Here is a 22,169-nt window from a genome sequence, read left to right as displayed (position 1 = left end):
TCTTCTGTTTTATTATTCAATTTGTTGCTCTCAGTCGTAGTATAGGATTGCTAGGTTAGATCTCCCGAAGCCAATTTATCGTTTCATGTTAATCGTTCGTTTAATCAATTTAAGTATGAATTCGAATGTTTTAATTGTTAAGTTAATTGCTGTTTTTATCATGAGTATGAGTAGCTAAATACCTTGTGCTAGGATGTAGGGAATCTGTAGAAGTAGGCGGCATTAGAATAGTACGACCTAAATCGCGCCATGGTCGATCGACCGGGTTCCCTGGTCGATCGACTGGCCACGTGAGTATTAGTTTCGTTTTAATTAATTTAATCTCCATGTTTGACGAATCGAGTGCACGCGACTAGTTGAACGTCTAGGATTTGACCAACCTAATAAAGATCGAAAGATAGCGAAGGGAAATAGCCTACCTAATTAAGACGACTAGATTAATGGGATCGAAAGATGAGTTAATTTAGCCTTTTTAGTCACTTTTCAGAACGAAAGTTAGTATTAGTGATATTAGGGACCTGTAGCGAGATTGAAAGATGCTACCTGTAAGAATGGACCAAGAGGACTTCTTATTTTCCTGTCTCACGTGTTTGTTTTAGACCTAACTAGTACACTGCCGCCGAAACTACAGTGAACCGACCATCTTAGCACCCTTTTAATATTTGTTTTATCCATTTATTTAGTTCATTGTCTTTTATTGCCTTAGCTATAAACCAAATCAAATCGAACCCCCACATTTATTACCTTGGACTTAAAATTAGACAACTAATAATTGCATCGCCTCCCTGTGGTTGGACCCTGTTACCACTAGCTTATGTTAGTTTTAATAGGTATTATAAATTTTATCTTTGGTGCACTCAACGACGGGCATCAATAGGCCACACTAGGACTTTATTTTGTTTTACGTTTTACCATTCTTATTGCTTTTCATTCACATGCTAGTTAATGCATCATATTCCGCCTAAAACCAAACCACCTACTAAAATGCATGAAAATTGACACATATAGGTTGTATGTTAGTTTTCATAGACATACAGATGTCACGTGTTTTTAAGCCATCACCTTAGTTTATTCATTCACGCATGCTAGATATTAGTTCACTTAAAATTAATTAAAATAAAGTTGATGGGATCTTCCTCTAAAACGGAAATTGAGATTAGTCTTTATAAGGGCAAACAACTATGAATCCCTTCTTCGTTGGTAGGCATAATATGACCCCTTCTACGTTGGCTAAGTAGTTTGTGTTGACTTAGTTTATCTCAACATTATAGTCCGAAGAGTTTCTCGTGATTATGATGAACTAAAGATAGAATTTACAGAAATTTATCGACCGAGAATTCTAACAGTAGAATTAGCCAAAAGGTTGGCTTATCAATTTACAGATAATTGAGTCTTGGGATCATTTATATAATTCTTGAGGAAGGTCAATTGTATAAATGTACGAGTCTTCGCGTTATAACAGTACTGCATTAGACTTAAATTAAAATCGATGCACATGCTTATTATTTATTCTTCTTTTCGCAAAGCGAGAACACGTTTATATTATCATTACAACAAATGGTTGGAAATAACGAAATCCCAATGCCAAGTGCCACACTTGGACGCGAGTCCTGGCTGAAAGTTTTTATGGACAACATGAATCGGTACACGCGATCAAGAATGATGGGTCCAACTTTGCGGATCGGGAGGCAAAGACTACGGAATGCTTTTTGCCATTGCGACGACGTAAGCTCAAGTACTTAACTGAGCCAATACCGGTTAACCCAGGCCCCAATGCGGGAGTTAACGAGTCACTTGCTTATAGTGATTTCGTTATGGAAGCGGGTGCGATAAAGAACGTACTCATCTTTGCAATGGAAACCAATTTGCAGAGATGCTTCATTGCCCAAGGTGCGAATAAGATTTTCACCACGCTCACTAACGAGTTCTCAAAAGCACCAAGAATCGCTACTTATGAGTATACCTGTCGCTTCTTTGATGCGAAACTCCAAAAGGGCCAACCGGTTAGCCCACACATTCTTAACATGGTTGAGAATGTCGAGAAATTGGAGTCACTTGATTGTAAAATCAGTGAGAGCATAGTCATTAACCGTATGCTTCATTCTCTTCACGATGGTTTTGCCCTTTTCAGGGCGAACTACTACATGAATGACTTAAAGAAAAGTCCTTATGAGCTACACTCACTTCTCGTACAGACCAAGAAGGATATGAAATTGAGTGGGAGCATGAAGCAGGATGTTCTCACGATTTCCAACAAGGGTAAAGGTAAGGGCAAAGCTCCAGGCGACCTAACTATAGGTAAGCCAAAATTCAAGAAGCCAGGAAACGGTAAGAGTGGGCCTGGTGAGACTAGTGGCTCACAGGGCAAGGCAAAGAGCAAGGGCGGTGACATTGAGTGCCACCATTGTCACAAGACTGGACATTGGAGGAGGAACTGTCCCGTGTACCGTGAGGACATTAAAGCAGGCCGCGTCGTTCCTGTTGGTATGTCATCTTATATTCATATGATTGAGATTAACCATGCAAGTTTCGGAACTTGGGTACTTGATACTGGTTGTGGTTCTCATCTGTGTAATCATTTGCAGGGCCTAAGAAACATCACACCTCTCGGAAAGGGTGATGTGGACCTGCGAGTCGGGAATTGAGCTAGAGTTGCTGCTGTCTTGAAGGGGAACCTTCCAATGACGTTTGGGATGCAGTTGAGCAAGTCTCAGTCACCCACGACGCCTGAAGCGATTGAGCGCATGAGTCGTGTTCCTTATGCATTTGCAATAGGATCAATCATATATGCCATGATATGCACACGTCCAGACGTGGCATATGCATTGAGTATGACGAGTCGGTACCAAAAGCATCCAGGTGAAAAACACTGGATAGCTGTTAAAAATATCCTCAAGTACCTACGGAGGACTAAGGATAGGGTATTGACTTATGAAGGCGATACTAAACTATGCGCAATCGGTTACGCAGATGCTAGATTCCAAACGGATCGAGATGATTCAAAATCTCAGTCCGGGTTCGTCTTCACTCTTAATGGTGCTGCGGTCAGCTGGAAGAGTTCTAAACAGAGTGTTGTAGCAGATTCTACCACTGAATCCTAGTACTATACCGCTTCGGAAGCAGCTAAGGAAGCGATATGGATGCGTCAATTCTTACAAAGACTTATGATAGTTTCTAGTTCGAATGACCCGATCACCATCTATTGTGACAATAGAGGTGCCATCTTCCAGGCTAAGGAGCCAAAGTCTAGCAACAAATCTAGACATGTACATCGGAAAGCTCACCTGATCCGTGATTACGTGGAGCAAGAAGAGATAGTGATTGACAAGATAGCTTCGGATGATAACATCGCGGACCCTCTCACTAAACCGTTGAATTTTGATAAGCATGAAGGGCACGTTATTTCCATGGGAATTAAACGTGTTCCTGAGTTGTAGTAGTTGATTATGGATTTGATACATTATCTTTTTCATATACTATTTATAACTTCATCGTTTTTATAATATTTTGTTTTTCATGTGGATTGTACTGACAACATTGAACGCCACAAAGTGAACTGAATTACATTATATTTTGTTTGGTCCGTAATCGCCTTAATGAGCTGATAACTCTGGCTATTATATTGTGCAGTCGATTTATGGTGGGTTCAACGAGCCATAAGTCAAACGGTTGACTGATCGATCACAGATGCGAGATAATAACGATACCTCGTAGGACAAATTTTTGAGACAACGTAATGGGGTCCTAAATGTTTAAAAACATTCAGTGCCAGGTCGTGGATAGGACATCCATTGTGTTCCTAGAGTCGATTATTTTGACTATCGACTGTCTCTTGAGATTAAGGCAGTTTTTGGGTGACTTTGGTTTCTTTCTCACGGTCTGCCGTAACTGGAGGCTAAGTAGATTTTTTCTGGGTCATTTCATACTGTGCTTACATCTGCAGGATTCGAGTTGAGGAAAATATCCAACCTTTATCAGGTATAGTTATTTCTCAGGGCCACTCGAGGAGTTGTAACTGAAATGCATGGCCATGCTCGAATGATGATTCGTTTATCAGTTAAGTTACTCTCTAGTCGGGTAAACTACTCTTGATACAGATCACTTGTAAAATACGACCTTTGTGAATTCGGATTTTGCAAATTGTTTTACATTGAGTGGGAGAAATTTTAGGATATGAGAATTGATTATCGCACATACACTTGTGAGGACAAGTGGGAGTTTGTTGGAGCTTGTGTCCTCCAAAAATTAGTGTGATAACATTATTAAATCTCTTATAGGTTCACAAGGGTATACTTCGTATTTTATCAGTTGATTAACGATTACCTAATAACGGTTGGCTTGCTAGAAAGTTTGACGTTATTATCATACAGATGGCGGTGATCAACTAGTCCCTAAAAGTCACACCTAAAGGACGTGTTTGAGAGATGTGGTTATGGAAATGTAATCACATTGATGCCTTATATGACTAAACAGTTAGTCAATGTGTTGATGAGACAATTATTTAATGCCGATTAAATAATATTAGTTTTGACGAATTAACTGTCAATTCGTAAATTGAATATAATAAGTTATATTTAATTAAAGTATATAATGTGAGCTTGGACGAATTAATATGTTAATTCGTAATTAAATGTAATCGGTTATATTTAATCAGCAAATGATAATTATACGATATTGTCATAATAAATTATTATTGACCCGTATTAATAAATCAACCGCAAGCTGTTGTGTGTAGACTTGTTAATGCGGAATAATATAAATGACAATTTTTATTTAATAAATTTTTATACATTTTTCATATTACTAAAATAAGAAGATTTAATCTCCTTATTTTGGGTAAGTAGAAAAACCGAAAAAGAGAAATTAATCTCTCTAATTTCGGTTAATATGGGCCAAAAATTTAAAAAGAAAAATATCTACCCTAATCACTTGTGTTGCACGGTTTAAAGGAGATCAAGGGGAGAATTTTTCTAACCTAATTTTCTAACCTATTCTTGCCTCTCATCTCAACACACAAAAAAAAAAACCGAAAACCCTAATTAATTTTACAGAAAATTTGGGGATCGATTCTAGCAAGAAGCAAGGGCATATCTCATATCGTCTTGGGTGCAATTGATAGGTGAATATCATTGTGATATTGTTCTTAGGCCGATTTTGCTAGGACCGAAGGTTGTTTCTTCATTCTCTACTTTTGTTTATGTAATTTTATTTTATGACATTTATTCATCATGATAAAGTCGTTATAATCCTTAAAGTTAAAGGGATGCATACAGATAAATCCCACATCCCATGCCTCGTAAAGGGTCTCATCATCTTGTTGAGTGAAGCCTTGAAGCTCACTCTTGATCCTTGCGGTTCTTTGTGGTGGGAAATATTTGTTTAGGAAAGCCTTGGAGACATCATCCCAAGTCTGAAGGGAATGGGTTCACAACTCTTTAGCCACTCCTTAGCACTCCCCCTAAAAGAGTAAGGAAATAGCCTAAGGCGGAGGGCATCTTCCGACACACCATTTGCCTTAAACATGTCACAACTATCCAAGAATTCATTGAGATGTTCATTGGGGTTTTCGGTGGCTCCCCCGCCGAATTGGTTTCCTTGGATAAGTTATAGCAAGGTGGCTTTCACATCAAAGTTGTTTGGCTTGAATAGGTGGCTTGACGATACTCGGATTCACCACATTTTTCGGAGCCAAGTTATCTCGCATAGGCACCGCGACCATTGTCACTTCTTCTCCCGGAGTTGCAAATGGATTCTCAAAAGTTTCAAAGGTACTTGGTTCTTCTCGAAATTCTTCCACTACTAAATTTTCTTGTGAAGTTGGTGTTTCTATAAGCCCTCTTCTATGGAGTGAATTTAGTCTTCTTGCGGTAGCTTCAATCTCGTGGTCAATCGGATCAATTGGTTAACCTCTTCGAGTTCTCCTACTCATGCAAAAAGTCCTACACACTCAAGAGAAGGATTAGTAACACAAAATACTTAGTCTAAACTAGAACGAAACAATTAATATCTAGCCGAACTCCCCGGCAACGGCGCCAAAAACTTGATGGTATCAAGGTATACCTCGCAAGTGCACGATTTGTCGATACACACTTTAGAGGGTCGATCCCACAAGGAGTAGGTAGACTACTAATCGTTCTAGTTCATGAGCTTAGCTAAGTCAAACTAAAATTGAGAGGTGGTAACGATCTAGTACTAAACTAGCAAATTGAAAGGCTAATAAACTAGACAAGCAAAGAACAAGCTAAAAAATATTAAGAGTTGATTAAATAATAGGAAAGGCTAGAACTCGGTTCTCCCACGAATATACGTAATTCCACATGTTAATTCCCTCGGCTAATCTTAAGGGGTAGAAATGTAAGGGGGAGATGGCTCTAATTCGCCTAAAACCTCCCTCTCGGGTTCGCAATAAGACACTAGCTACCCCAACTAACCCCCCTCTCGGGTTCGAAAGTCGGTATCCCAAGTCTAAAGCCCAACAACCCGAAAACACATGTAATTCTCAAGGTAGCCTAGCATTAACTAAGGTCATTAAGCCCCCATCAAACTCCGGGTCATCCCACTCCCTCTTTCGAGGGTCGATTTCAAACGCTAACTTAGAGGTACCCTCCTTCGGTTCTCCCTTTCGGTCTCAACCGAGGTTAGCAATAGGGTCAAGTTCCGGGTACCCGATTTCCAACCTAACCAACTCTCGTTGGTGGACAAGGGTCACAAATTGACACTACCCAAAATCAATCCATATACAATTCATTCCTCTAAGCTACCCTCACCAATTTCCCCCAACAAATTAGCCTAAATGAGAATTAATTAGTGAAATTACCCATACCGGGTCAAACTGAGTCCTAGTAGAAGACTACTCACTAATCATGTTTCTAAAGGTAAGAGAAACAATAAAGATAGAGTCTTTAAGCTTAAACATAATGGGAGAATGAATTCTACTTCTAATCATGCAATAATCCAACAATAATTATGAACACAGATAATTTAATCTAATAATGAGGATGATTAAACTAAAAGACACAACCTTTAACACAAGTAACTCAAAGATTAAATCTTTAGCACAAGGAAATCAAAGACTCAATCTTTGGGTGTAAACAACAAAGATGAACAAAGGAAAGATGAACAAGAGATAAAATAACAACAATCAAACAACAAGATTGGGATTTCAACATAAACAGTTAAACAAAATTCAAAAGGAAAGCAAATGTAAACTAATAAAATTAGGAAGAGAAATAATACCAACTCAATAGCAAGAAAGGAATTTGGATTGAAAAATAAGGAAGGAAGAACCTTCAATCTTCTTACAACTCAATTTCTACTACTAATTATGATGTAATAATTGAAGAACTTGTTCTAATTAGGAAAAGATTAGCAATGTAATTAACAAGATTCAAACTTGGAAAAGGAAATTAATTTAGATCTAGGGTTGTGTGTCTAAACACGATTTTGAGGGAGTATTTATAGTGTCCACCTACTTGGGTTACAAAAAGGGGATTAATGACAAAACACGGGTAGCAGCGACCGCCAGCCGGTCGACCGACGGCCGGCTGCCCCTTCGGCACCGAGGCATATCAAATTTGAAGCTTGAAATTGGCTAAGGAGACGCTCGATCGGTTGGCCGGCTGCCGGATGGTCGGCCCAGGGGCATCTTCTGCTTTTTCTTCCCCTTTCTTCCTTGCTAACTCCCTCGTGTGCCTTGTTTCTTGCCAAATTTCCTTTAGCTAGCTCAATTACCTACAATCGAATACCAGAATTGGTAATAGCGGGAATAAAAGGCAAAATGCAAGAAAAAGGCTTAAGATTGTGCCTAAGTAGTCCAAAAGATTAGCAAAAAGAAGGGTAAAAAGGGGCCGAATGTTCAATCATCAATAATCTCTTTACATAACAATGGTTACATGCCATTTTACAACTTCGATTACTCGATGCCATGATATGTGGCCTTGCTGACATGGACATATTCAGCAATTGGATAAGGGAATTTAGAATACATCAGGCGCAACAAATTAAAACATTACCTTACTTGTTGATTCACCCACCCTAGTTGTTTTTGTTCTGTAAAGGATGAAATGATTTACATAATGGAGCACCGGTGCACTCTGTTTGCATTTTGTCCTACTGTAGTTATTAACTTTAGCTTGTATGGTTTCATTTGTTATCTGATGTTTTTGGTGGTAATGCAGAGGAATGGCCTGTGTAATTAATGTGTTATAGCCATGGAACATAGAATGAAAGTGTAATAATTTATAAGGTGGTCTCACATACAAATAAATACTCCGTATCAATATATCATTAGTTTTCAACAAATAATTTTTTAACTTTTGAGGATTAAGGAGGCCTATAGAATGATGGTCACTGAAATCTTAAGCATCATAAAACAACAAAGACCATTAAATTCCATGCGGCGGAGAATGGAGCTCATGGTCACCGGGGAGAAAAGACAAAACCACCTTCAATGTTAGAGTATTAAATCATTGATTGGTGCTCAACCATTACTATATGATGCAAACGCTTAAATAAATGCAATGAGATAGAAATGCAGTTGTTTAATCATTGATTAATAGGCTGCCCCAAATAACAATTTGCAGTGAATATCACCCGAAATTGCTATTAAACTCCCCTAAAAGAGAAATTCAGATTACATCCATTGACGGAAAATAAAGCTAAGGTAGCTGACTTATTTATAGGCTATAATGCCTTGCTTGTCAAGCTTAATTACTCAGCATAGTACTCAATATGGCCGTTGCATTTGGATTGACTCAGGTGCTCTCCATTGTACTCCTCACCCTGGCACATGGTAAAGCCGGTACATGGATGTTCCCTTCTAGAACCTGGTGAGGTGTCCTGCCAGTATCTGCAGAATATCTCCCCTGACGCTTTTGTAATTCTTTGGCACCACTGGCACAGTTAGAATTCTCATTTCCTGGTTTTATACTCATTGTGACAGTACCAGTGATTGCCCGAGCATCTCTGTCAACATTTGCATCATTACCCTAGCCTTCAAAGGATCCTTGACCCCAAGGATCAAAGGATGGATATTTCAGCTTGAGATCATAAAGGAATTCCCAGGTGGCATCTTCAAGTTGTGAATCAGACCATTTGACCAGTACCTTTGTAACATTAATCCTTCCTGTCTTGACAATTTTCCTGGCCATTATAAGTTCAGGCTGCCTTGGTTGCAGCTGCAACTCAGTGGGGTCTATAATCTCGGGAGGATCCCCATAGAATTTCTTCAGCAAGGAGACATGAAATGTATGGTGAATCTTAGCTGAGGGGGGAAGTGATAACTTATAGGCTACTGGTCCTATCCTTTTCAGTATCTGGTAGGGACCATAGTACCTTTTAGAGAGCTTCCGATTTCCTCTACTAGCTATAGAAATCTGTCTATATGGTTGGAGTTTGAGATATACAAAATCTCCTTCCTGAAATTCCCTCTTACTCCTTTGCTTGTTAGCCTGTTGCCTCATTCTATTTTGAGCTCTTGAGAGGTGGATCCTGATTGCTGTTGATGCTTCTTCCCTGGTTACCAAACTCCTATCTGCAGCATCCACCTTGTTGTCACCACTCAGCAGCTGACAGCCACTTACACCACTCAGTAGGGGAGGCTTTCAATGAAGTGTGATAGGATGTGTTATACCAGTACTCAACAGCTGACAGCCACTTACACAACTCAGTAGATGTCTCACTACAAAAACATCTCAGATAAGTCTCAAGCCACTTGTTTAACACCTATGTTTAGCCATCAGACTATGGGTGGTAAGCAGAAGATGGATTAATGTCCACCCCTTGAACTGAGAAGAGTTCCTGCCAAAAGTTACTGACAAAGATGGGATCCCTGTTAAAAACCATAGACTGCGGCATTCCATGTAGCTTGTAGATCTAATCAAAATAGGCTTGGACCACTATGGTAGCAGCATAGGGGTGTTTAAGTGGCACAAAGTGAGATGATTTGCTCAACCTATCTACCACCACAAGTATGCAGTCTATTCCCATTGATCTTGGCAACCCTTCAATGAAATCCATGCTTATTTTAGTCCATAAGGCATGGGGAATACTTAGGGGATTTACCTTCCAGGATAGGCAGAGGGATCATACTTACATTGTTTATATGTAGAGAACTGTGTGATGTAATTCTGAACATCTTCCTTCATGTTCTTCCAGTATAATTGAGGTTTGATCCTCTGATAAGTTGCTTCAACCCCTGAACGACCATCTTGGAGGTTGTCATGTATTAGTGAAATGATCTTTGCTGCAACCCTTTAACTTTGCCTATCACTAATTTCCCTTTATATTTAAGTTGTTCAGCTTGCTAGGAAAAATGCTTGTGGGAATTTGGATTTAGCCTAAGCTCCTCAATCAAATCCTTCAACTGCTTATCCTCTTTCCAGGATTTTTTGATGGACTGATAAAGGTTTGTGCTGATAGAACTAATGTGCAGCTGCAATAATTCTGAACTCTTGATCCTTGACAATGCATCAGCAGCTATATTCTCCTTCCCCTTTTCGTATGTTATTTCATAGTCATAGCCAAGCAATTTTGCCAGCCACTTCTGTTGTAGAGGATTAGTAATTCTTTGCTCCAAGAGGTATTTGAGACTCTGATGATCAATCTTGATTATGAAGGGCCTTCCCATTAGATATTGGCTCCATTTTCCCACTGCATGTATAATGGCTAAGAGCTCTCTTTCATAGATGGACATTGACTGGTGTTTGAGTGACAATGTTTTACTTATGAAAGCTATTGGATGATGTTCTTGCATCAAAATAGCTCATATTCCTTCTCCATAAGCGTCAGTTCCACTACAAAGGTCTTAGAAAAGTTTGGTAAGGCAAGTACTGGTGCACTGACCATTGCAGATTTGAGTTTTTCAAAAGCTTTGCCAGCATCTTCTGACCAATGGGAGAAATTCTTCCTCAGAAGTAGTGTGAGGGGTTTACTAATCGCCCTATAATTTTGAATAAACCTTCTATAATAACCAGTGAGGCCTAAAGACCTTCTGAGTTGCTTCAATGTCTTTGGTTGTGGCCACTCTGCCACTGCAGCAATCTTGGAAGGATCAGTAGCTACTCCTTGTCTGGATATCACATGCCCCAAGTACTCTAACTGCACAGCTCCAAAATAACATTTGCTAGGTTTAACAAAGAGTTTGTGATCCCTCATCTTTCCCAAAACTTGTTCAAGGTGTTTTAAATGCTCTTCCCAACTTGGACAATAGACCAATATATCATCAAAAAACACAAGAACAAATTTCCTTAAAAAAGGGTGAAATGTGTGATTTATTAAACTTTGGAAGGTTGATGGAGCATTAGTAAGACCAAAGAGCATTACCAAGTACTCGAAATGCCCATGATGTGTCCTAAATACTGTTTTGTACACATCCATGAGGTTCATTCTTATTTGATGGAATCCTGCTCTTAAATCAATCTTGGAATAAAACTTAGAACTATGGAGCTCATCCAACAACTCCTCAATGAGTGGAATTGGGAACTTATTTTTTATTGTTTGCTTATTTAGGCGCCTATAATCCACACAAAGCCTCCATGTCCCATCTTTTTTATTCACTAGAACCACAGGAGATGCATAAGGGCTAGTGTTATGCCTTATGACTCTACTCACCAGCAGCTTTTGGTCATTTCCTCAATAACATCTTTCTGAATCATGTGATACCTATAGGGTCTCATATTAATAGGTTGAGAATTCTCCTTTAGATTAATCACATGACTATGCCCTTCTTTCAAAGGTGGTAATTATTTTGGTTCCTCAAAAATTCCCTGGTATTGACCCATTAGTTGCAGCAATTCCTCATGAAGACCCTCCTGTAATACCCGCCCTGTTAGGGACCCGTTGACCGATATATTGACCAAATGAGGGCCTTAGCATGGGATACATGAGAGATTAGTTGACTAACGTGACTTGTTACTCGACCTAGCTGGGGACACTAGACTGAGTAGTTGAGATACTCGACCGAGTGGGGCGTACTCGGTCTAATAAGTCCATACTCGGCCAAGTATCTCGTCAGTAGTCAACGCGTTTATTATAAAACGCAGAGTCTTAGTCATAATTCATTTTCGATGGTTCCTTTTTCTTCCTAAACCTAATCTCTCTCTCTCTCTCTCTCTCTCTCTCTCTCTCTCTCTCTCTCTCTCTCTCTCTCTCTCTCCCCCCCCCCCCAATCCTTTCATCTCACCATATACTTCTTATATGGTCTTGAACACTAACTCAATAAGGGAGACAGTTTATGCATGAAGTCATCGAGTCGGTTATCGCCGTCGTCGGCATCGGTTTGCGTCTCAAGGTGAGTTTGTGTTTAGTTGTTATCTTTCAGTAGATCTTAGATAGTTTAGTGATAGGATATGGTTGCTACTTGTAGGGTTCATCGTGGAGTCTTGCTTGGCTTGTATGATGGACGCACTTTCATGGAATAGCGAAAAGGTAGGGTTTTCCCTACTCGGCTGCTTGTTTAATTGATTTAAGATGATAATGATTGATGTATTAGCATGATTAGTATTGTATTGAATTTGTGATTCTTGGATGATTGGCTTGGTTGTTGTTTGTCTATGGTTCTCTAGGTGCGCCCTCAGCTAAGTGGAGTCATCTTCGGGAATGGCTTCACGAGCTTGATTTGCCCCTTGTGGTTCCCGTCACAAGGGGGATGTGCACAATAATGGACATGGGTTATTCGCTCGTTGCGATGAGCGGGTCTTAGGTGGGCAAGGCTGCAGTCCCTCACTGGCGGCATGGGTCTCCCATTACGATGGGAACCCGGCAGGGCTACACACTTCAGTGTGTAGTCGATTACTGGTTACTTTGGAGTTTGGAGGAATGTGTATTGATGGCTTGGATGTATTTTGGTTGTTTTGATTATCTTGATTATCCAGTGAACTTACCATGTGTTATGTTTTCAAAACTGTGATGATCCATTTGGGGATGGTGAGCAGTTGGTTTAGCAGGCGCTGCTTGATATGTTGCTTGTGGGATATAGAGGAATCCGGGTCATCATGTTGTCTAACTAGTTGCCGTTGTCACTCATGCTTAGTGGTCCTTTCTATTGTACAAGGCTTGTTTTCTTTTGTCAGTTGTATAACTTGTAAGAGACATGTAATAAAACGTTCTGTTATTGTTTATTTGATCTACTTACCTCGGGCAACCGAGATGGTAGCACCTTTATATGCTAGGGTGGTCCTTGGTAAGGCACTTAGGTATATGGGGGTGCTACAAAGTGGTATCAGAGCGACGATTTTGGAACCTGAACCAATGAACCAAATGAATGTAGGGTGTCAAATTAAAATGAACCTGGTGTGTGTGTGTTGGGAGCCCTCTTATGTCGGTTTTTGGTGAGAAGGCACCCTCATCTCAGAATCCCGCCCCCATCATGCTTAAGCCAGCAACGTCGCGTGGGGTAAACGTATGGGGATGTGTGTGTGTGTGTGTGTGTGTGTGTGTGTGTGTGTGTGTGTGTGTGTGTGTGTGTGTGTGTGTGTGTGTGTGTGTGTGTGTGTGTGTGTGTGTGTGTGTGTGTGTGTGTGTGTGTGTGTGTGTGTGTGTGTGTGTGTGTGTGTGTGATATGTGGTTTCCATGAATGTTACTTTGTGTTGGTGTCAAGGTTGAAGTAGCTAGGATACGAGTGATCGTGTAATGATGTGTGCTTGTGCTTATGAATGAGCTACGTAGTGGTTTAAAGTTTTATGTATGGTTGTATATGACAAAGGAAGTGATGCTAGACGGTAAGTGCATGACATGTAAAGAGATAGTTAGGGTATAAATGGCTTGAGGTAGCAATATGTGCATGAACGGAGTAGAGACTTGTATGTGTATGGTTTTGTCTATACTTTGTTGGTGTTATAATCAAAATTGAAAAGGTTATGTATACATGTTATATAGATAGTTTTGTTAAAGGGATTATGCGAAGAATAATATGTGTTGTGTAAGTGAGTCGTCGTGGGGTGTGTAGCTGACAAGTTGCCTAATGTTTGATAGGAGTAAGGTCCAAGTGTGACGAGGCCCGGATGAGTGGAACTCCGAAAAGTGTTTGTTGTTTTGCAGGGAATTATTCATAAAGTCTTCAAATTTCGTTACTGTATAGGTACACTCGACCGAGTGAAATGGATACTCGATCGAGTAAGCAAAATTTGGCCGAGTATATAAGCACTCGGCCGAGTACTCAGAATGGCATTTTAGGCCAGCTACTGACCTCTGAGTACTCGACCAAGTAGACCAAGTACTCGAACCGAGTAGAGGCTACTCGGCCGAGAAGGCCCAGTGCTCGGCCGAGTACTCCAAATATTCGCGGTTCAACTCGTGTTTTTCCGGAAACCTATTAAACCTATTTCTATCATAATTCACGCCTCACACTCTCATTCTACATACAATTTTCATCAAAAAATTTCTCTCTCAACATAAAATTGGATGATTTTGTTAACTTTGCTCTCGGATTTGCTCTTGCCTTTGCCCTTTCTACTCAAATTCCGACTTAAGGTAATGCAACTATCAAAAACTCTTTATTTTACCAAAATCAATTGAGAAATTTGCCCCAAATTCAAAATCTTCAACTCTTATAATCCAATTTTTAATGTTGTATGGTGTTCAATTAGTAGTAATTGCTCTTATTAGTTGTTTTACATATGCAAACGATGGATTTTAAGCCCAAAAACTCCCGATTTAATGCCGAACATTTCTAGGGTTTTGCTCAAATTTTTGATTTGTGGCCACTTAGATTGCTACTAGGATGTTCTTAATGGTTTAATTGATGATGGTAATGCTCTACCAAGTTGAAAATTCATGCCTTTTGATAGAAAAATCCGTCTGAAAGTTAAACTCAAAAATCGCCCTTACCATGGTGTAATTTCCGGAAAATTCTTGTTGAACTTGTACTTTTTGCAGCATGCCGAAGACTAAAGCACCCCCAAAGAAAAGGACTCGTGCCAATGTTGCGATTGAGGAGGGTCAATCAAGCCAAGAGCCGCTTGTTCCTCCAGTCGATGAATACCCATCGGTAATCTTAATTGCCGACTTTAAACAACGGGCTGCTTTCGTGGCCTTGATGGGTTGAACCATGAGGCCGACCCGGTGTGTGGATCCGGAGATTTTGACAACCTTGGGTGTGGAATTGGATATATCACATATATTCGAGATTCTGGGGATGGAGGGACTATACCACCTTCGCAAAAAGTCTTACCCGCATCTCACCCTATTGTTTCTTAGTTCCTTGGAGTAAGATATGAAGGGAAAGGTTTTTAGTTTCCGCCTTCTGAACATAGACCATGAGCTAACCCTTGATCAGTTTGCTGAGCAGCTTGGCCTAGAAGCCGAGCATGAGAGATATATTAGTGATGTCGCGACCTCGAGTGGAGCACCCCACTTCCTACCCTATCTTACCGGCCGACCCACCCCATCCGCGAGTGCCATGTTGATTAACGATGTTTAACACGTGTCCCTTCACATGTTTCTGAGGATGATGACTTGTTTACTGTTTGCTCGGAATGATGTGAGTAAGTTGAACTCTCACGAGGTTATGCTTCTAGTGTCCTACCTTAACCCTATTTGGAGGGAGCTCTTTGATTATAGTGCTCCCGGGGTTGTGTGCGCCATTTTGACACTTATGGCTCGCTCCAAGAGCCGCTATCTGAGTTGCGGGGCCATAGTGACCCGCCTAGCTCGGAGGCTAGCTGACTTTGAGGCCCCTTCAGCGACTGGAGTTGGGTTGTTTGAGACTGCTCCCACCATGGATGCACACTACTGGTGCCACATTAAGTAGCTTAGGAAGCTAGATGACGGGACCTATGCTTGGAGGATAAAGGGGATTAAATGGATGAGACTTCCCGATCCAGAGAACCTACCAGTGGTTAACCACCTAGAGAAGTATGACTCGGGTAGTGGGGACCCCCAGGCTGAGCCTCATTTCTATCTGATTGACCTCGCTATCAATCTAGACTTGCCTGGGCCGATCACTACTTCGGGGAAGTAGGCGACCGTTCCTACACCTGGCGGGCCCCGTGGAAAGAGGGTGACCAGAGAGGTCGAGACTGGGCCTTCATATACCACACCAAGCTTTTACGCAACCTAGTACTCGCCATACCCTACGGTCCACGACCCTAGGATGCAAATCAGTGAGTTGGCCGAGCGAATTTCTACCACAGTGGTGTTGCGGAATATGCATGAAATGGCCTATAACCAGGGTATAGGGACAGATTTGGCGCATCCGGTATGGTTAGGGATGTCACTGGGGCAGGCCGATGTGGGTACCGCCCCGCACCCGCCCCAATTGGGGTGGGTATGGGTGATACATAAACGGATGATGGGGCGGGTGTAGGTGTCTAAAACGTGACCCGCCACGGATAGTGGGTCGAGGTCGGGTTTCGCATATCACCCGCCCTGCCCCGTACCCGCCTCGTACCCGCCTACCCTACCCTGCCTGCAATACCAATCCCCAAAATTATTTTCTTATCTTAACAAAATTAATAACCAATAGTCCAATACCCACATAATTCTATGTTAGCCCAATCTCAACAATACTCTATCTGGCCCATTTAATTAATGATGCTAAAATTGATTTAAACAAACCGCCCGACACACTACTTCTTCTACATTCCAAATCAAAATTAGGGTAAAGAAACAATTTGGTACAAACTCACCTGCAGCCACGCCATTGTTGTTGAGGTAATTTCCTATTTTTTTTTGTTGATTTTTCCTTCTTCATTCTTCTTCTTTCTTGTTTCTTCAATTACTTTGTTGTATTGCATCTTCCGTCGTTCCTTTACTTTTATAGATGTATAGATTTCATTTCGTTTCAGTGATTTTTATTGTTTGTAGATTTTTATTTTATGATTTGATGAAATAATATGTTGGTTTAGTATCATTAACTTCTGATTACTACCTTATAATGTTGTAATTTTCAATCGTATGACACACTAGTTATGTGAAAGATAGTAAGATATTAAAGTTAACCATTTTGTGATACAGAATACTAGTGTTGGGTAATAAATCATGGTAGATGATAATGTTAATTCCGGTACAAAACCTTGTGGAGCGGAGAGTGGTTTTGAAGGTTCTACCAGTTCAAAGCCGATTGATATTGAAAGTCTTGATAAAACAGAATCTGGTTATATTGTGCTTCCTCTTTCTGGTAGACATACATCAGAGGTTTGGAAACATTATCAAAGAATACAGATTGGGGATGATGTAAAAGCCACGTGTAATTATTGTGAAGTAAAGTTGGCTGGTGGTCCAAATGCTGGCACTACTCACTTAAAAGGACACACTAAGCGTTGTCCGAAAAGAATTTGTCAAGATATTAGGCAAACTAGATTATTTGGCAAACAAACTAATCCTACAAATATGAGTGAAATGCTGACATTGGCACCTTATGAGTTTCATCAAGAGGATGGGAGGCGGGATGTGGCTGAGATGATTGTTCTCCATGAATACCCACTAAGCATGGTTGAGCATTACGGGTTTAGGAAACTATGTAAGACACTACAACCTGGTTTTAAAGTCCCTTGTCGAAATACAACTAGAAAGGATATTATGAGAAAATATGTTGATGAGAAGGTGAACATGACTGACTTAATGATGAAAACCAAGAGCAAAATTGCCTTAACAACGGATATGTGGACTTCAAGTAACCAAAAGAAAGGGTATATGGCAGTCACCGCACACTTCATTGATAATTCGTGGAAGTTACAGAGTCGTATACTGAGATATATATAGGCAGCTGCTCTTTTATCTCTATGTCATTCTTTGATAAAGTTAAGCTCTTTTATCTTTATGTCATTCTTTTATCTCTTGTTTTTATGTCATTTTTTGATAAATTTCTTTGTGTTGTCCAAATTTTTATATGTGGAGGCACCTCATACAAAGGACTTCTTAGTCGAGGCTTTATGTAAGTGCATTTATGACTGGAATCTTGATTGTTGTATCTCATCCATTACTTTGGATAATTGCACAACAAATAATGTTGTAATGGAAATTATACGTCTAAAACTTCCTAAAGATTCACAAATTTTGAAAGGAAATTTTATACATATGCATTGTTGTGCCCACATTCTGAATCTTATTGTTCAAGACGATCTTAGTATAATTGGCGAGGGAATTAAAAGAGTAAGAAACGGTGTAGTTTTCTGGACAGCTTCTATATTAAGGGCAACAAAATTCGAGAGTACAACTAGGTCACAAGGTGCCAATTGTTCAAAAAAACGTGTACTTGATTGTAAGACTCGATGGAATTCCACCTATGAAATGCTTAAGGTAGCAATCAAGTACAATAAGGTCTTTGAGGTTTTAGGTGGTCGAGAGTCTGAGATATTTAATTGTGCGCCCCTTAAAGAAGATTGGGAGAAAGCCGGGTTAATTTGTGAGAAGTTAGAGTTGTTTAGTGATGCCACCCATGATTTTTCTGGCACTAAGTATCCTACCGCTAATATTTATTTTACAAATATATGCAAAATTCGATGTGCATTAAATAATTGGGTTACATCATCTGATCCTATAATAAAAGACATGGCGATAAGTATGCTGGAGAAGTATAATATGTATTGGGCTGATGTTAATACCCTTTTGGCGGTTGCGGCAGTCTTAGATCCTAGGTATAAGATACCTCTTTTCCGTTACTATTATAGGCAATTTTTTGAGGACGCTGATATTGAGTATGATATTGAAAAGGTGAAAGAAGTTCTGAGGGACTTGGTTGCTGAATAATCGTCTAATTATAAAAAGAGCAAAGGTAAACAATCGACTTCTGGGTCCAAGCCGCAATCAGATGGTACAATTTCTGGAAAAAGAAAGCTTAGTGGTTTTGCTAAATACTTGGAGGTGGAGGAAAATCAAGTTCAGGAAAAATCGAAGCTAGAAAATTATTTTTAAAGTCCTAATGCACCTCTTTTGAATGACTTTGATATTCTTGTTTGGTGGAAAACCAATGGATCAACATTCCTAATACTTCAAAATATAGCAAGGGATATCCTAAGTATACCCGTATCTAGTGTTGCTTCCGAGTCGGCATTTAGCACAGGTGGGCGTGTGTTAAGTGCTCATCGTAGCCGCCTACTTCCGTCAACTGTGGAGGCTTTGATGTGTGCTCAAAATTGGATATGGACCGATATTAGAGGTATGTTGAAGTTTTAACTTTGTACACCAGCCATCCTGTTTTGTTTTTATTATTATGTTTACTTAATTTTATTTTTTAAGGCGGTGATGATCTAAAATAAGTGGAGCTCCAACAAATAGTCGTTGACATTGAGGAGGATGAAGATTGTTTCACAGACGAAGAGGGCTGATTTCAGACTACAAATTGAAGAAATGCTGATTTAGTTGCGAAAATTGTTGTATTAAATTTCTCGGATAATCACTTCGATTTTGGACTGTAAACTTTTCGACGTATTTGTGCTTTTGGACTGTAAAATTTTCAACGTATTTATGATTTGTAGACGTTATACAATCAACAATGTACATAGGACGTGGATAATTTACTCACCAGCTTGTGATAATAACTTTTTATGAAGTACATTGCTTGTTCAAAAGCAACAGGTAGGTACCCAACTTGGTGGGTGAAAGGCGGGTCATTCGGGTATGGGCGGGTTAACTGGGCCCTGCCATGGATTGGAGCGGGTAAAGGTATATAAGTCTCGCCTGCCAGGCAGGTTACGATGGAGAAAAGTTGACCCATCACGGGTCGCAGGCCGGGTACAGGGGCTACTTATAGCTGGTGGGTACGGTTCTGGGATACATATCCCCCACCCCACCCCACCCCAATGACATCCCTAGGTATGGTGGAGGGGGTCGGAGAATGACATCGGAGTGTTCCATAGCTACGGGGTGGACCCCAACTCATGGAGATCACCGGAGAGTTACGGGTATGGTTGTCTCACGGAACCGTGAGAAGCCAACTATGGTAGCCAGCTAGACGAGGCAGGGAGGTGGACCGGCAGTGGTGGCTACTCATCCGGAGCATATCAGGGAGCGGGGACATCCGACACAGGTGGTGGCGAGGATATTGATGAGGATGCGGACGTCTGAGCTCCGTTTTGATTTATATGGTCTTGTTGTTGGATATTTTGTTGGACTTCTATCGTACTTCCATTTGATTTGTTTTGGATGATTGTAACCGGCCATAAGGCCAATACTTGTTTTTCTCCGTATTGTTAGGTTCATTAAAACCGTGATTCTTGCGTTGGTAGTGGACCTGATACGTGTTTTGCAGTACTCGACCGAGTATTCGTTGGTACTCACTAGTAGAAAAAGTCTCATTGACATCGGTTATTTTACCCCATTTACATCGCTTTTGTGGCGATGTTTCTGGGGGCGACGAATTTAGTATTGTTACATTAACATCGGTTTTAGAACCGATTTAAATAGTATACAATTAACATCGGTTATAGGTGAAAACCGATGTTAATTTGTTTCAATTACATCGGTTTCTAAGTAAACCGATGTTAATAGCATCTAATTTACATCGTTTTTGGTGTAGAATCGATGTAAATATCAACTTATTTACATCATTTATTGACTAAAACCGATGTAAATAGGTATTTTTATTATTTAAAAAAAATACATTTGAGGCGTTTTTAGTGGGGAAAACGCCTCAAATGAGAGCTTCAATCAATTAAAAAAATTACATTTCCAAAACCCATAATGTATAAATATACATTGTTTTGAAAATAAATATTCTTAGATTTACACATAAAAAGATACCTGTAGAATACCTCTGACTAAATAATGACAATATTGATAGTAAGATACAAAATGAAAATTAAAAAACTAATATAATAGTGTAATACTCCTTGTTTTTTCCTTATATTTGAGCTCCTTCTAACTACCAACATTGTGTCGACTTTTCATCCTTAAATCTTCATGGCTTGGCGGGGCAATTTAAATACAAATCAATGTGTATTTGAGCCTGCATATGTACAATACTACAAATTACTATTGAGAAATATATATATATCTTACGAGTACCATTTGTGTCAGTTGGGATATCATGCACCAAATTACAGAACATGATATCAAGGGTGAGTCCAATTAAAAATTGGCAAGAAAGGCTTGATAAAGTACTGCAAGCAACCAACATACATAATTGACAAATATCTCAAAACTAAACAAACAAAAAGGTACCTAGCAGATCACCTTTGAAATGACGCCACCGAATTCGTTGTAAAACCCACAACCAATTTACTTCATCTTCGTCACACAATTTGTGTAAAATCACGGACTATAAACAAACTGAATAGCTTAACTAGTACGCTATGTAAGTGCACACCAGAACACAACTATAAATTTTACAAAATGTATGAAGACTATAGCTGGAATGAACTAAGTTTACTAAAACAAGTTAACCAGTACGAACGAAATAAGTTAACATGTAAGCTATGTAAATAAGTTTTATCATAAAGGTCAATCTACTACATAAACGCCTAGTCTGCCCAGGCATGGAATGGGGTGGTATTCCACTTTTTTTCTTTGACCTACTATTTCTTCTATTTCTATATGGAATGGAATCATTCTATTGAGAGGGGTTTAGAGGTGATACTGAGACTTCTACATTGACTGAATCTCGAAAAATAGCGTGAACGTTAATAAAAGGGAACTACAAGTTGTAAAACATGAATCTGACTTCAGGTTGGATATCTAAAAATTACCTGATAAAAGGAGTAGTGGGATTGTTGAACTCTTAGCGGACAACATTTCACCATTGATTAAGCCTGCAAAAGAGGATGTTATTTACATTTTAGTAAAAAACTATTCAAGAATATCTAAATAAATGATAAGGAAACAGATAGCTTACTTCTTGGCAGCTTTTACAAGCTACAGCTGACACACGCAATTTACCACTTCCGCCTTGACCAGGCATGCCATATCCTTCTCCCAACCCATCACCTGTATGGCAAATAAAGTGATATTGTTATTATAAACTTCCATTTTGTGTACATTTAGTTGATCGTTATTAAAAACTTGAAACTTCTATACCATCCACTCGAGCGTTTCTGAAGAAAAACTAGTCAAAATTGGCCTGACTCGAACTAGTCCACCCAAGATGACTTGATAATAGCACCTGAAACGGGCACACAGCCATGTGACCCTACCCGAAGTGAAAATCCCCATAAACAACCTGAAGGACCTGTTTGCCAAGTCTGCTAAATAGGTATGCTGATGATGTTCATTGTTCAGTACAGTTCATTAAAGTG

The 22,169-nt window shown here is 39.8% G+C and overlaps 2 protein-coding genes and 2 long non-coding RNA genes across 4 annotated transcripts; 1 reads left to right on the top strand and 3 right to left on the bottom strand.

The window, feature by feature from the left end:
* Positions 1-8,987: 8,987 nt before the first annotated feature.
* LOC141629035 (uncharacterized) lies at positions 8,988-10,145 on the bottom strand. The gene is made up of 3 exons (XM_074442109.1): positions 10,063-10,145; positions 9,582-9,679; positions 8,988-9,532 (listed from the first exon to the last, which is right to left on the bottom strand). Exons 1-3 carry the CDS (start codon positions 10,143-10,145, stop codon positions 8,988-8,990), a joined length of 726 nt encoding a protein of 241 aa, XP_074298210.1.
* Positions 10,146-10,752: 607 nt separating this feature from the next.
* LOC141629034 (putative mitochondrial protein AtMg00860) lies at positions 10,753-11,154 on the bottom strand. The gene has a single exon (XM_074442108.1). The coding sequence runs from the start codon at positions 11,152-11,154 to the stop codon at positions 10,753-10,755; it is 402 nt and encodes a 133-aa protein (XP_074298209.1).
* A 5,413-nt stretch (positions 11,155-16,567) lies between these two features.
* Positions 16,568-19,460, top strand: LOC141626563 (uncharacterized). Its single transcript, XR_012536151.1, has 3 exons — positions 16,568-16,650; positions 16,954-19,096; positions 19,177-19,460. It is a non-coding gene; the product is annotated as an uncharacterized LOC141626563 (long non-coding RNA).
* Positions 19,461-20,604: 1,144 nt separating this feature from the next.
* Positions 20,605-21,855, bottom strand: LOC141626820 (uncharacterized). Its single transcript, XR_012536409.1, has 3 exons — positions 21,770-21,855; positions 21,624-21,686; positions 20,605-20,884 (listed from the first exon to the last, which is right to left on the bottom strand). It is a non-coding gene; the product is annotated as an uncharacterized LOC141626820 (long non-coding RNA).
* Between the last annotated feature and the right edge of the window lie 314 nt (positions 21,856-22,169).

This window comes from Silene latifolia, chromosome Y (genome assembly GCF_048544455.1).
Source record: "Silene latifolia isolate original U9 population chromosome Y, ASM4854445v1, whole genome shotgun sequence".
Classification (NCBI taxonomy): Eukaryota; Viridiplantae; Streptophyta; class Magnoliopsida; order Caryophyllales; family Caryophyllaceae; genus Silene; species Silene latifolia.
This window is presented reverse-complemented; position numbering and strand designations above follow the sequence as displayed.